We start from the raw sequence: 13,728 nt of genomic DNA, 5'->3' as shown, positions 1-13,728 counted from the left end.
TATTCTAAAATAACTTCCATCTAAACCCAAACACATGACTCAGTACTCGAATGGAAATAGCACTGACTCCTGTGTTCAGTAAGACAGGAGCACTACATTTAGTTGGGAAGCAAGGTAATTTTTTTTTTTTCGTACTGAGGATTGAAACCAGGGTTATTTTACCTCCAAGCTATACCCCGCCCTATATTTTTAATTCTTTACTTTGAAACAGAGTCTCACTAAGCTATAGAGGGCTTCAATAAGTAACTGAGGCTGCCTGCAAAACTGCAATCCTCCTGTCTCAGCCTCCAAAGTACTGGGATTGTGATTGTGCACCACCATACCATCTCCTCAAATGTAAATTCAAGCATCATTATTTCTTATTTTACTCCTATGTATGAGAAAAATCTCAATACTAGCTTAAAGCACTACCAACTCTGTTGTATAAAAAGACCAAAATAAGCTGGGTGTGGTGGTGCATGCTAGTAATTCCAGTACTCAGGAGGCTGACACACGAGGATCACAGGCTTGCATCCAGCCTCAGCTACTTAGTTAGGACCTCTAGAGCTTAGTAAGACTGTTTCAAAATAAAGAATACAAAATACAGCTAGGTGTGTAGCTTAGAGAAAGAATACCCCTGAGTTCAATCCCTAGTATTACAAAAAAAAAAAAAAGCCAAAATAAAATGACGGTGATGTGCAAGACATTAATAAAGTAATAACTTTTTTAAAAAACCATACAAATCAATAGACAGCACTGCTATTTTAAAAAGGACCCCACGCCGGGCGTGGTGGCGCAGGCTTGTAATCCCCACGCTTGAGAGGTGGAGACAGGAGGATCGTGCAGGTTCAAAGCCAGCCTCGCTGGCTTAAGAGACCATGTTTCCAAATAAAAAATATATAAAATAGGTCTGGGAGTGTAGACTGGAGGTAGAAGGGCTTCCAGGAACCCTAGTACCACCAAAAAAAAAAAAAAAAAAAAAAAAGGACCCCACAACAGACCTTAGTCCTTGTCAGCATGAAAAACACTAAGATTTTTGTCAAAAATAACAATATTAAGTTGGGCGTGGTGACACACGCCTGTAATCCTAGCATTCGAGAGGCTGAGACCAGAGGATCTAAGTTGGCGAACAAGTCAGAAACTTAGGCCATTCGCAACTCAATGAGACCCTATTTCAAAATTTAAAAAGACTGAAAAAACCAGGCTGGGGATGTGGCTCGAAGGTACAATGCCCTTGGATTCCATCATCAGTACTGCAAAAAAAAAAAAAATAATAATAATAATAATAACAAAATTTACAGTCTGGTTAGATATTTAGAATGAGTAAATCAATTTATACGCACTCTCTTCGAGGTCTAAAAGCAGTGCTCCATGAGTTTCTTTACACCACTTGTGCTATGGTTTCTCCTAAATCACAAGGTTTGACTCCCTTCTAACATACCAGGATTTGTGGGTTCCTAACACCCCAGATAGTCAAGAATGTAGAGAACAACAAAGAAAGTGGAAGTTTTAATAAAATGGCCCGAATGGAGGTATTTATTTATTTATTTATTTATTTATTTATTTATTGGTGGTACTGGGGGTGGAACCCAGAGGCTTTCTACCTCTGGGCTATACTCCCAGACCTATTTTATATTTTATTTGGAAACAGGGTCTCACTAAGTTGCTGAGAGCCTCACTAAGTAGCTTAGGCTGGCTGCGATCCTCCTGTCTCAGCCTCCCAAGCGCGGGGATTACAAGCGTGCGCCACCACGCCCGGCCGAATGGAGGTTTTAGAGATGAAAGATGTGACATCTGAAATGAAAACGGTGTTGAGGCTGGGGTAGGTGAGAACCTGAAACGGGGGGATTTCGGGTTCAAAAACAGACACAGCAACATAGTGAGAGGCTCAGCAATTCGGGAAGACCCTATTTCAAACGAAAAAAAAAAAAAGGGCATGGGCTATAGTCAGGGGTAGAATACACCTGGGTTCAATACCCAGTACTGGGGGCTGAGGGGAAACAAGACAGAAAAGTTAACAAAAGATTAAAAACAGGAAAATGAATATACATAAAGACACAGAAATAAGAACTACGAAACTAAACACAGACAGGAAAACCAGGATGAGCGATATTAAACAAGGATTCAGTGAGCTAAATGAGTATGAAGTGGTCAACATAAATATAGTGTCAAAGAGAAAATAGAAATAACAAAAACTTAAAAATAAAACTAGATGAAATTCTAAATTTGATAAAAAATGTAAGCATGCAGAAAAGATAATCTCACAAATTGCAAAGAAAAGAAAATACATCATGGTTCCACTGGATTTTCTCTATTGATTTGACGTGTTCAAGCTCACTGATACACATTCTGAAATGTTTTATTTTTCTGGTACTGAGGATTGATCCCAGGAGTGTTCTGCCTTCTAAGTTATATCTCCACCTCTTTTTTTTCCTTAAAATTAATTTTGATAGGTTTCCCTAAGTTGCCCAGGCTGGCCTTGAACTTGTGATCACTCTGCCTCAGTCTCTCAAGTAGCTGCAATTATACGTGTGGTGTGCATTTCCTAGTTTTGCAATGTGGAAGCTTGTCACTGGTTTCGGACTTTTCCTTTTTGTAACACAGGCATTTAGCTTCATGAGTTTCCCTCAGTACCGATTTAGTCCCATCTCACAGTGTCCTGTGCTTCTTTAGAGCTCTTATTTAGAAGTGGCTTTAGAGTCACAAGGAGTTGTGCACTATCTTAGTGAAGTTCTGGAACATGATCACTCACAACACTAGGAAACTGCCCTTGGTCCAATTCAGATGCCAGCAATTTGATGTAAATGGTATTATAACACATCCATTTCATGGAAGTGGGATCTATTCAATTTTGCAATATATCTAAATTTTTGTGACCAACATAATCAAGATACAAAACTGTCCCGGTACCACAAGGCCCAACTGTGTACTATTTACAAACCTTGTCCCTATGTAGTCCATCTGATACCTAACTTTGCCGTGAACACCACTAATCTGTTACTTATCCCAATAATTTTGCTGATTCCAGAATAAAATAGAAATAATATAATCATAAAACTATGCCAGATTTTAATGCTGGCTTTTTCATTTGACATAATTTTTTGAGAATCATCAAATGTGTGGCATGTAGATAAAACTCTGTTTTTAAACATGTAATATTGAAAGATATGAATATACTCTGGTTTGAATCTATTCAACTTAAAACAACCTCTAATCTTTATCATGTTTTCTGTGAACTCTGAATTCACATGGAATCACATACCCATGGATTATCTAAGAAAGAAATTCAAGTCTGACACGCAATTCCCACACAAAACTACTTAACATCAGCAACTTTAAAATATTGCTTTGTGAGGCCTTTGCAACTCAGTGAGACACTGTTTCAAAATGAAGAATAAAATAATAGGGCTGGGGGTGTAGCTCAAAGGTAGAATGCCCTGGGTTCCATCTCCAGTACCGAAAAAAAAAAAAAAAAAAATACTGCTGTGGTAAAATTACCTTAAAGGAGGAAATGTTATTTTTCCTCTAAACAAATACTTTTGCAAATCAACTCAGTAAACTCAGCTTTTAATTTACAATTTGGAAGGTTGAAATACAACTACAGAAAACATTATTGTCTACTTTTAAAAGAGATTCAGCCAGGTGTGGTGGCGCACACTTGTAATCCCAGCATTCAGGAAGCTGAGACAGGAGGATCCTGGTTCGAGGACAGCCTCAGCTACTTAGTGAGGCCTTTGCAACTCAGTGAGACCCTGTTTCAAAATAAAGAATAACAAAAAATAGGGCTGGAGGTGTAGCTCGGAGGTAGAATGCCCCTGGGTTCCATTCCCAATGCCACACACACAAAGATTCTAACTGATTGATATTTACTGGTCTGTTCTAAGGTTCAGCTTCGTTTCTGGCAAAAGAATACATTTCCACAAAATTCCTTGGTTAGAAAAGGTAACTAGAGTATATCATTTTTATTTCAAAGAGTAAAATAAAATATTAAAGCTGAGCATAATGGCTCACACTTACAACCTCAGTATTTGGGAAGTTGAAACAGGAAAATCCCAGGTTTTAGAGCCTCGGCAACTTAGTGAAGTACTCGGCAAGTTATTGAGATCCCGTTTCAAAATAAAAACTAAAATAGAACCGGGTGTGGCGGCATACTCATGGAATCCCAGTACTGGGGAAGCTGAGACAGGAGGATCTCAGGTTCATGCTCAGTCTTAGCTACTTAGTGAGACTGTGTTTCAAAATAAAGAAGAAAAAACAGGGCTGGGGGTGTAGCTTGGAGGTCAAATATCCCTGGGTTCAATCCCGAGTACATAAATAAATAAATAAATAAATAAATAAATAAATAAATATAGAATAGGGCTGGGGTATAGCACAGAGGATGTCGAATGGGATTCAATCCCCAGTAACACGTATATGCACACACACATAGTGTATCTTTTAATAAGCTATCCCCCAAGTTTTTATGTTCAAGGTTAAGATTAATTTTGTCTTATTTTGTTTTCTTTTGCAGTGCCAGGGATGGAACTTAGAGGCATTCTACCTTTGCGTCACAACCCCAGCCCTATTTTTTTTTATTATTCTTAATTTTTTTTTATTTATTTATTTATTTATTTATTTATTTATTTATTTATTTATTTATTTTGGTGGTGCTGGGGTTTCTGGAAACCCTTCTACCTCTGGGCTACACTCCAGACCTCTTTCTTTCTTATTTTATTTTATTGGTGGTACTAGGGGTAGAACCAGAAGCTTTCTACCTCCGGGCTATACTCCCAGACCTTTTTTATATTTTATTTGGAAACAGGGTCTCGCTAAATTGCTGAAAGCCTCACTAAGTAGCTGAGGCTGGCTTCAAACCCGTGTGATCCTCCTGTCTCAGCCTCCCAAGTGCGGGGATTACAAGCGTGCACCACCACACCTGGCTTACATTTTTATTTAGAAACAGGGGTGAGGCTGGCTCCGAACCTGCACAATCCTCCTGTCTCCACCTCCCAAGCACGGGGATTACAAGCATGCACCACCATGCCCGGCTATTATTCTTAATTTTAAAATAGGGTCTCACTAAGTTGGAGAGGAACTTACTATGTAGCTGAGGCTTATCGCAAACCTGTCAATTTCCTGTTTTAGCCTCCTAAGCACTGGGATTACAAGCATGCGCCAGCACACATGGCTGACAAAATATATTTTGGATAATAGGTTCTCAAATTTTATCTTTTACTGAAATAAGTATTACCTAATCTACTAATTTGAGCCATAAAAATGGCTGACATTAGACTTTTTTAACCTTGTGAAATGGTGATTTAACGTGTTCAAAAGACTCACTAAAAAGTCACTTCTAGGGGCTGGGGCCTCCGAGGCCGGGATCGGAGACTGCCATCAGAGACTGCCGAGGGGTTAGGCCGGTGCTGGGGCCAGCGAGGCTGGCATTGGAGCCTGCCGTGAGGCTAGGCCGGTGCTGGGGCCTCCGAGGCCAGGATAGGAGCCTGCCGAGGGGTTAGGCCAGTGCTGGGGCCATTGGCTGGCATCAGAGCCTGCCGTGAGGCAAGGCCACTACTGCGGCCTCCAAGGCCAGGATCAGAGCCAGCTGAGGGGTTAGGCTGGTGTTGGGGCCAGCGAGACCAGAATTGGGGCCTCCCATGAGGCAAGGCCGCTGCTTGAGCCAGCGAGGTCTGGATCAGTCCACTGGGTAGCCAGGCCACTACTGGGACCGTCAAGAGTGGGATCGGTACTTGCAATGCGGCATGCACAGAGAAATATCACAGAAAATATAAATCAGATGCTTCCCCTAATCAACAGGAAGAGGTTGAGCTATAGAAAGGGCCCTATAGTGAAGCAACTAATGTGACCAATCAGAGGGTATGGAATAGTGGAGGACGGAGCCTCTTTAAAATGCAGGAAGTACATAAACAAATATATGAAAGTTAATCACCAAACAAGCATGGGATTGAGGGAGGGGGAGGGAATGGGATGGGGGCTGGATGAGGGCTGATTGGATGATATGTGCTTGTATATCCTCTCAAGTCTTGTACTCCAATGTGAATGATATATGACTACAATGCACCAATTTAAAAAAAAAAGTCACTTCTAAGCCGGGCGTGACTTCTGTACTGACCATTCTAGTACGATCCAGTATGACACTAGAACTCCTCACTACACATCACTCGGTTATGGCCACTCTATTCAGTTAATACAGGGAGGAAATGTTGCTTTAAGGAAGAATATACAATTTGGCTTTTAATATTTTTTAGACCTGTCTGTGTCTAGAACAGGTGTTCCTTTCCTTCTCCCGTAACCATTGTGTGTGTGTGTGTGTGTGTGTGTGTGTGTGTGTGTGTGTGTGTGTGTGTGTGTTAATGGGAATAGAACCTCCAAGCATTCTACCTCCAAGCTACACCCTGAGCCCTACTTTTTATTCTTAGTTTTGAAACAGGATCTCACTGAGTTGGTTAGAAGCATATGCCACCACGCCAGGCCCACTAGTCATCCTTTCCCCACACATCCAGAACTGTTTATCAACCAGGAGGGTATTTCCGATGGTTACAGGGCTGGGAAGCAATGGGGATGCCCTGTTAAACATCCTGCTCACCTGCGCTCTTTCCCTGAGAAAGAGTCGCTTTCCTATTTCCATTTATATTCTTTGTTTACTATAATTAAAATGTCTGCCGTTTGTACAAGTCCGTTTCACACGATCTACGGATCCAAAAAAAAAAAGTAGATGAAAAATGCTTGCAACATTTATGAAGTTGCCATTGGAGTTCTGGAGTGCTCTATGGAGACAGATTTGAATGCAGGCCTAGAAAGATATATATATCAAGGGGCTAAAGTTGGAAATAACAGGTTTTCTTTTCTTTAGTATTTTTGCATTGCTGGGGATGGAATGCAGGGCCTCCCCCAGGCTACTCAAGTACTCTTGCTAAGCCACACTCCTGCCCACCAGGATTTTGAATAGGGATATGTAAATCATCAGCAATGAAAAAGGCTCCCTGGTACCTGTGTGGTAACAGGTAGGTCCCCTTTCACGAGGGGACTTGAGAGAAGGCTAGAGCCTCTTGTGAATGAGGCAAAGGCAGTAACTTGCAACTGGCGCCAGTACTGCCTCTACCAATTTTTATTCCTCTGATACAATTGCCCACTTTTTGCATATTTAATAGGTACAGTCAAGTAATATACTGTCATGTCCAGACTCTCAATAAAATACTCTTATTATTTTAAGTTTGAATCAGGGTCTCTGATTGCTGAAAGCACATAGTGTCTTAGCAAGAATCTGTCTCAAATTTTTTTAAAAATTTAAAAGATTTGAGGGCAGAGTTCAGATATAGAATGCTTCTGGGTTCAATACCCAGTACAAAACAAACAAATATACAATGCTAGAACTATGAATTTCTGTGGACTCTGCCTCTTGGATGAATCTTTAAAAACACTTACATTTTACCCTCTGTGAGGGCTGTGGCAACTTGTGTTGCTGCACTATATAAACTTCCATGACAAACATGCCCCAGTGCAGTGTGTGTGTGTGTGTGTGCGCGTGCGCGCGCGCGCGTGTGCGTGTGTTACTGGAGATGGACCCAGGGGCATTCTACCTCCAAGCTCCATCCCCAGAACTTTTTTATTCTGGTTTGGAAACAGAGTCTCACTAGATTCCTGACAGTCTTGCTAGTGTGCTGAGGCTGGTTTCGAACATGCAATTCTCCTTTGTTCAGCTTCCCCAGTACTGGGATGACAGGTGTGCATCACCATGCCTGATTCTCCCATTGCATTATACTCACTTATTAAATATCAGTCTCTAGGCTGGGTGTGGTGGCGCACGCTTGTAATCCCCGCGCTTGGGAGGCGGAGACAGGAGGATCACGCTGGTTCGGAGCCAGCCTCACTGGCTGAAGAGACCCTGTTTCCAAATTTAAAATATATAAAATAGGTCTGGGAGCGTAGCCCTGAGGTAAAAGGGTTTCCAGGCACCAAAGTACCACCATAAATAAATAAATAAATAAATAAATAAATAAATATCAGTCTCTAGAATTAGATAGTGAACTGACTGAAGACAGAAATAATACACTACACACCTTTAAATTGCAAGTGCCTAACACATAGTAGGCACTTGGTGACTACAAACATATAAGAATCATGTATGAGTTAGCAGGACTGCCAACTATTTATTACAGTTGTAGAGTTTCAAAACTGAAGAACAAAGTTTATAAAAAATTTTTTCTAATTCCACCATGTGACACATTATAAAAATGAAATAAAATAGTTGAGGATTCTTTACATAATACAATAGGCAAGATAATGAGTTGGGATCAACAAAACTCAATTAAAAACATGTCAATGTCAATTTTTAGGAAGTTTCTTAAAAACATGCAGCACTTAAAGCCATCAAGTTAAATTAGGATTCAGCCCATTCTACAAAATTGAATTATAATTGTAAAGAATTTGTAATTCTATGAACACAAACCAGATAATAAATAATGAATTGTCTTTTCATGCCTCCCATATTAAAAAAAAATTCTATATACCAAACGTGGTGACCCTGTTCAGTCTCTACAAATATTAGGGCTGAGACATGCGCGCTAACTAGCTCAGATGCACAGGGCAGCTCGTATAGCATGTGCAAGTCCCTGGGGTTGAGTCTAAGCAATGCAAAAACAAAACAACCTTAAAGAGATGAAATCATCATGTTGTTGCAGATAAAATTCTACAGAAAGAAAAACAAGCTGTCATAGTTTTAACAGTGTGAAGTACTTTTTTTTTGTCTTTTTAGAAGCAGACTGAAAGCTTTCAAAGTGTTCATTATATCTTACTATCCTTGCATTTTGGCTATGTATGTATTTACTGTGGTACTGGGGAAGGAACCCAGAGATACTACACTTCCAAGTTATACCCCTCAGTTCTTGTTTTGTTTTTGAAATAGAGTCTTGCTAGGGAGCTGAGAGTCTCCCTAAGCTGCGAATGCTGGGCTCAAGCCACTGGTCCTCCTGTCTTAGCCTCCCAAGTACTGGGATGACAGGCACATACACCACACCCAGCTATTGCATAATACTTCTCTAAAGCCCACCAAGTACTTCTTATCACCATAATGGCTACTGTTGGAGGGGTATAATTCAGGGATGGAGAACAGAGGAGATAAGAGTCATACTACACCTGTTCTTAGGTTTGATTACAATTGTATTAAATGCCTGCCTCACTCTGTTTAAGGCTATGTGCTAGGGACTCAGGCTAAGGTGCATGTATACTCTAAGAGTCAGCATTTTAAGACAAGATATGACAAAACCACATGGCAGAAGAAAACGCCAATCAGAACACTCACGGCCAGCGAGCAGGAACTGGTAATACTGCACGGCGTCGGCCGCGAGGAGCAGAGGGTGGTTTGCATTAAATGGTGGTTGCAATTCATTCCACTGAGGTGTTCTGAGAACAAAGAAGAATATTCATATTTAAGTTTAGCAAATAGAATGTAAGTCACCACATCTCTCACAAACACTGATAGCAAACCACTCTAAAGCCAGGCGTGGTGGCGCACGCTTGTGATCCCCGCTCTTGGGAGGCTGAGACAGGAGGATCGCGCAGGTTCGAAGTGAGGCTCTCAGCAACTTAGTGAGACCCTGTTTCCAAATAAAGTATAAAATAGGTCTGGGAGTATAGCCCAGAGGTAGAAAACCCTTGAGTTCCACCCCCAGTATAACACACACAAAAAATAAAACCACTCTCTCTTTGTGATCATTCAAATGAACCTGTAATAATTAAATGTGCTAAAATCTGAAACACATGGCCACTTACTTAAAAAGAACTGAAAAGTGGCAATGTGTCATGGAACTGCCATGCCACTGATACTGCCTTACCAGGGTGAGACTGTCCACGAGGAGAGACAAGACATTCAGAAGACAGAATAGAGAGGGAGAAGTTATTAAATGCCATGACTACAGAGTGCCAGCGGAATTTCTAACCGGTGTTTTAGACCTCTCTTCTTACAATATGTGTATATTTTAATATGAAAGGAGGCAGGTAAAAATGGTATTTTAAAAAATCATGAACTATGCTGGGCGTGGTGGCGCACGCTTGTAATCCCCGCGTTTGGGAGGCGGAGACAGGAGGATCGCACAGGTTCAAAGCCAGCCTCGCTGGTTTAAGAGACCATGTTTCCAAATAAAAATATAAAATAGGTCTGGGAGTGTAGACTGGAGGTAGAAGGGCTTCCAGGAACCCCTGTATCACCAAAAAAAAAAAAAAAAAATCATGAACTACATTATGTGAGGCTATAATGTGGCAATAAAACATTTTTTAAAAAACCACAGCTGTGTGAACAGATTACTTTTTTTGTTGTTGTTTTTTGGTACTGGGGATGGAACCCTTCTACCTCTGGGCTACACTCCACACCTATTTTATATTTTTATTTGGAAACAGGGTCTCCTAAGCCAGCAAGGCTGGCTTCGAACCTGCGCGATCCTCCAGTCTCCCCCTCCCAAGCGCAGGGATTACAAGCGTGCGCCACCACGCCGGGCTAGATGACTCCTGATAGATCTAATTAAGAGCTGAAGTTCAAAGTAAGCCAGTACTTCAAGGAGGATGCTGCTGTAGTCTTAATGAGTCCAGCCCAATTCTGACTAAGCTGGATAAATCAGATATTGATCAGATCAATCCAGCCAGTGAAGGAGTAGCAGAGAATGCTGGAGCCTCCAAAAATCAATAGGAGAATATTTTAAAATGTCAAAAGGAAAGGAGTCATTTTCATATCCATTTTTGTCTCTTTCCTTTCATACATGTCAGGAGCAATTTTTTTCTCTCCCAGACAATGCACTGTATTGAGCAGGTTTTATTTCCAGGTTTCATTTTGCCCTCGTTGTGTTATCTTCTAAAGAGTCTAATCATTATGCTTTTGAGATGGACTCTTGATTCTTACTAGGCATTTCTACAGTGTTTAACCGCTGTATCTTGGGGGCTCACTTTAGAGGAAGACTTCAGATCTATTTCTATTAGGTTCTTTTCCCCTAATACTGTCTCAATGCTACTCACTACTTTCAGTGAGCACGAGACTGCAAACAGGGGAAGCACAGTGTAAGTCAAAGGATACTGTAAAGGCAAAGAGTAAAAATGGAGGCACATTTCAAGATATACATCCATGCACATATGTGGCACTGTGTTCATAGTACTCTTATTAATGATAGCTAGAATTTTCAGTAGAAAAGTCCACCAACTCCTGAGTGAATGGACCAAATGTGGTATGTACATATAATGGAATATAGCATGCTATAAAAAGGAATGAAGTTCTGACAACACGGACAAACACGGATGGCGCTTGAAAACATGCTAAGTGAAGGAAGCCAGACAGAAAAGGTGGTGTATTATATGATTCTATTATTACTGAATAACCAGCATAGCAAATCCATAAAGACAGAAAGTAAATTGACAACTTGCTAGAGCTAAAGGCTTAGGGGGAAATGCAGAATGCCTGGTACTGGCTACTTCATATGGTGAAAAGAACTGAGGTTAGGGATGGGAGCACAAGCCTATGGAACCACTTTCAATGTCTGCATTGTACTGTATATAAAATATTTGGCAAAGAAAAAGTCACAGGCCTGGCATGGTGGCACACACCTATAATCCTAATACATGAGGCTGAGACAGGAGGATCCCAGGTTCAAGGCCAGCCTCAGCAACTTAGCTAGACCCTGTTTAAAAATAAAAAATAAAAAGCTGGGCATGGTGGCACATACTTGCAATCCTAGTACTTGGGAGGCTGAGACAAGAGGATCGCAGGTTTGTGGCCAGCCTCAGTTACTTAGTGAGGCCCTCTGCAAAATAGTGAGAACCTGCTTCAAAATTAAAAAAAAAAAAAAAAAAAAAAAAAGGATTGGAGGTGCAGCTTGGAGGTGGAATGCCTTTGGGTTCAATCCCCAGTACTGAAAACAAAAACAAACAAACAAAAAACATAGGGCTGAGGGTGTAGCATGGAGGTAGGGCCCCCTTGGGTTCAATCCCTACTACCAACCCCCCCCCCAAAAAAAAAGATTATAAGAGCAGGGATGTATAAGCCAGATGTGGGTGGAGAGATGGAATAAATAAAGACAACCCAGGTGCACACCTGTGATCCTAGTAGGGGTAGAGGTGTAGCTTGGAGGTAGAATGACCCTGGGCTCAATCACCATTACTAGAAAAAATAAACAAACAAATATATAAAAAGGGACTAGGGGTATAGCTTGGAGGCAGAATGCCTCTGAGTTTAATCCCCAGTATCAGAAACCAAACCAAACAAAACAAAACAAACAAGCATGCAGTACTTGGGAGGTTGAGACAGGAGGATCGTAGGTTCAAGGAAAGTCTCAAGTAGAGAGATTCTCATGAACCTAGTGAGACTCTGTTTCAAAATAAAAATGAAATAGAAATGGGAGTGTAGCTCAGAAATAAAATGCCCCCAAATTCAATCTCCAGTACCACGAAAATAAAAAAAGAAAGACACAAATTATAGTTTCACCAGAAGAAAGAAGCCAGGCAATTCATGATTCCATTTACATACGAGCTCTGTGACAACAAGGGCCACAGGAGAGATAATGAATGGATGCAAACGTGCTTTCGGGTATGATTGATTGTGCAAGCTGTGCTGAGGACTTCATAACTGCGTGCATATGTCAAAACATAAATTATACAATTTTAAGCTCTCAAACCTCAAAAACGCTGTGGAAGGAAAGAATGAGCGAATGCAGACACTACCTAACCAGAGTCCAGCTGGCTCGAGGCGATGTCACCATTTCCAGTGGTGTGTCGTCACTAATCTTCGGGGCAGTGCTGAGGGGTCGGGGCTCCATCACGTGTTCCACTAAGGTGCCATAGCAACTGATGATGTAGAGAGATTCACAGACGACTTGCTTGGACTGATCTATAAGCAGATAAAGAGGAGCTGGATCTATCACGAGGGCACAGAGGGAACAGCATCACGGTTACAACTCTCGGGCCCACTCCAGAGCTGCTGAGAGCCAAGGCAAAGGCAAGAATTTCAGCAGATGCTGATAGCTCTTTGCTGCCAAGGAGACTCTGTTAAGTAACTAATAAAAGTGGAAATCCAATTAGGGCTTGGTGGTGCATGCCACAAGGTTCGAAGACAATTTAGCAAGGCTCTCAGCAACTTACGGAAAATTTGTTTCAAAACAATAACTGAAAAGGGCTGGGGCTGTGGCTCAAAGGTAGAAGTCCTCGGGATTCAATTTCAAGTACTACAGAGAAAGGATAAATCTAAGCTATCACGATGGTTTCACATAAGATAACTTACTTCAAGAACAATACAACTAGGTTCTGAATTGTTATATACTTTAAAAATATTTCATAGTATTTTTTGTCTAGCATGTCACTGTCCCACAGTATTTTAAAAAATAGAGGCTGGGAGTATAGCCTGGAGGTAGAAAGCCTCTGGGTTCCATCCCCAGTACAGAAGAAGAAGAAGAAGGAGAAGGAGAAGGAGAAGGAGAAGGAGAAGGAGAAGGAGAAGGAGAAGGAGAAGGAGAAGAAGAAGAAGAAGAAGAAGAAGAAGAAGAAGAAGAAGAAGAAGAAAAAAAAAATGGCACCAGGTGTGACCTGGAAAAACTTAGTGAAAAAAAAAATAATCTATGTAATAAGATTTGGTTTTGCCGGGCGTGGTGGCGCACGCTTGTAATCCCCACGCTTGGGAGGCGGAGACAGGAGGATCGCGCAGGTTCGAAGCCAGCCGCGTGTGCTGGCTTAGGAGACCCTGCTTCCATATAAAAATGTGAAAATAGGTCTGGGAGTGTA

At 41.2% G+C, this 13,728-nt stretch overlaps 1 protein-coding gene across 6 annotated transcripts in view; it reads right to left on the bottom strand.

Annotated features, from left to right (window-relative positions):
* BCAS3 (BCAS3 microtubule associated cell migration factor) overlaps positions 1–13,728 on the bottom strand; it is a gene marked incomplete at both ends in the record, with an annotated part of 624,117 nt that overhangs the window by 358,085 nt on the left and 252,304 nt on the right. For all 6 annotated transcript variants that reach the window (XM_080712926.1, XM_080712928.1, XM_080712927.1 and 3 more), the window contains 2 exons: positions 9,278–9,378; positions 12,676–12,841. In XM_080712926.1, the coding sequence (XP_080569052.1) occupies positions 9,278–9,378; positions 12,676–12,841 (267 nt within the window). The remainder of the gene's footprint in view (positions 1–9,277; positions 9,379–12,675; positions 12,842–13,728) is intronic.

This window comes from Muscardinus avellanarius (genome assembly GCF_963383645.1).
Source record: "Muscardinus avellanarius genome assembly, chromosome: 16".
NCBI lineage: Eukaryota > Metazoa > Chordata > Mammalia > Rodentia > Gliridae > Muscardinus > Muscardinus avellanarius.
Note: the sequence above shows the minus strand (reverse complement) of the source record. Positions and strands in the feature narration are given on the sequence as shown.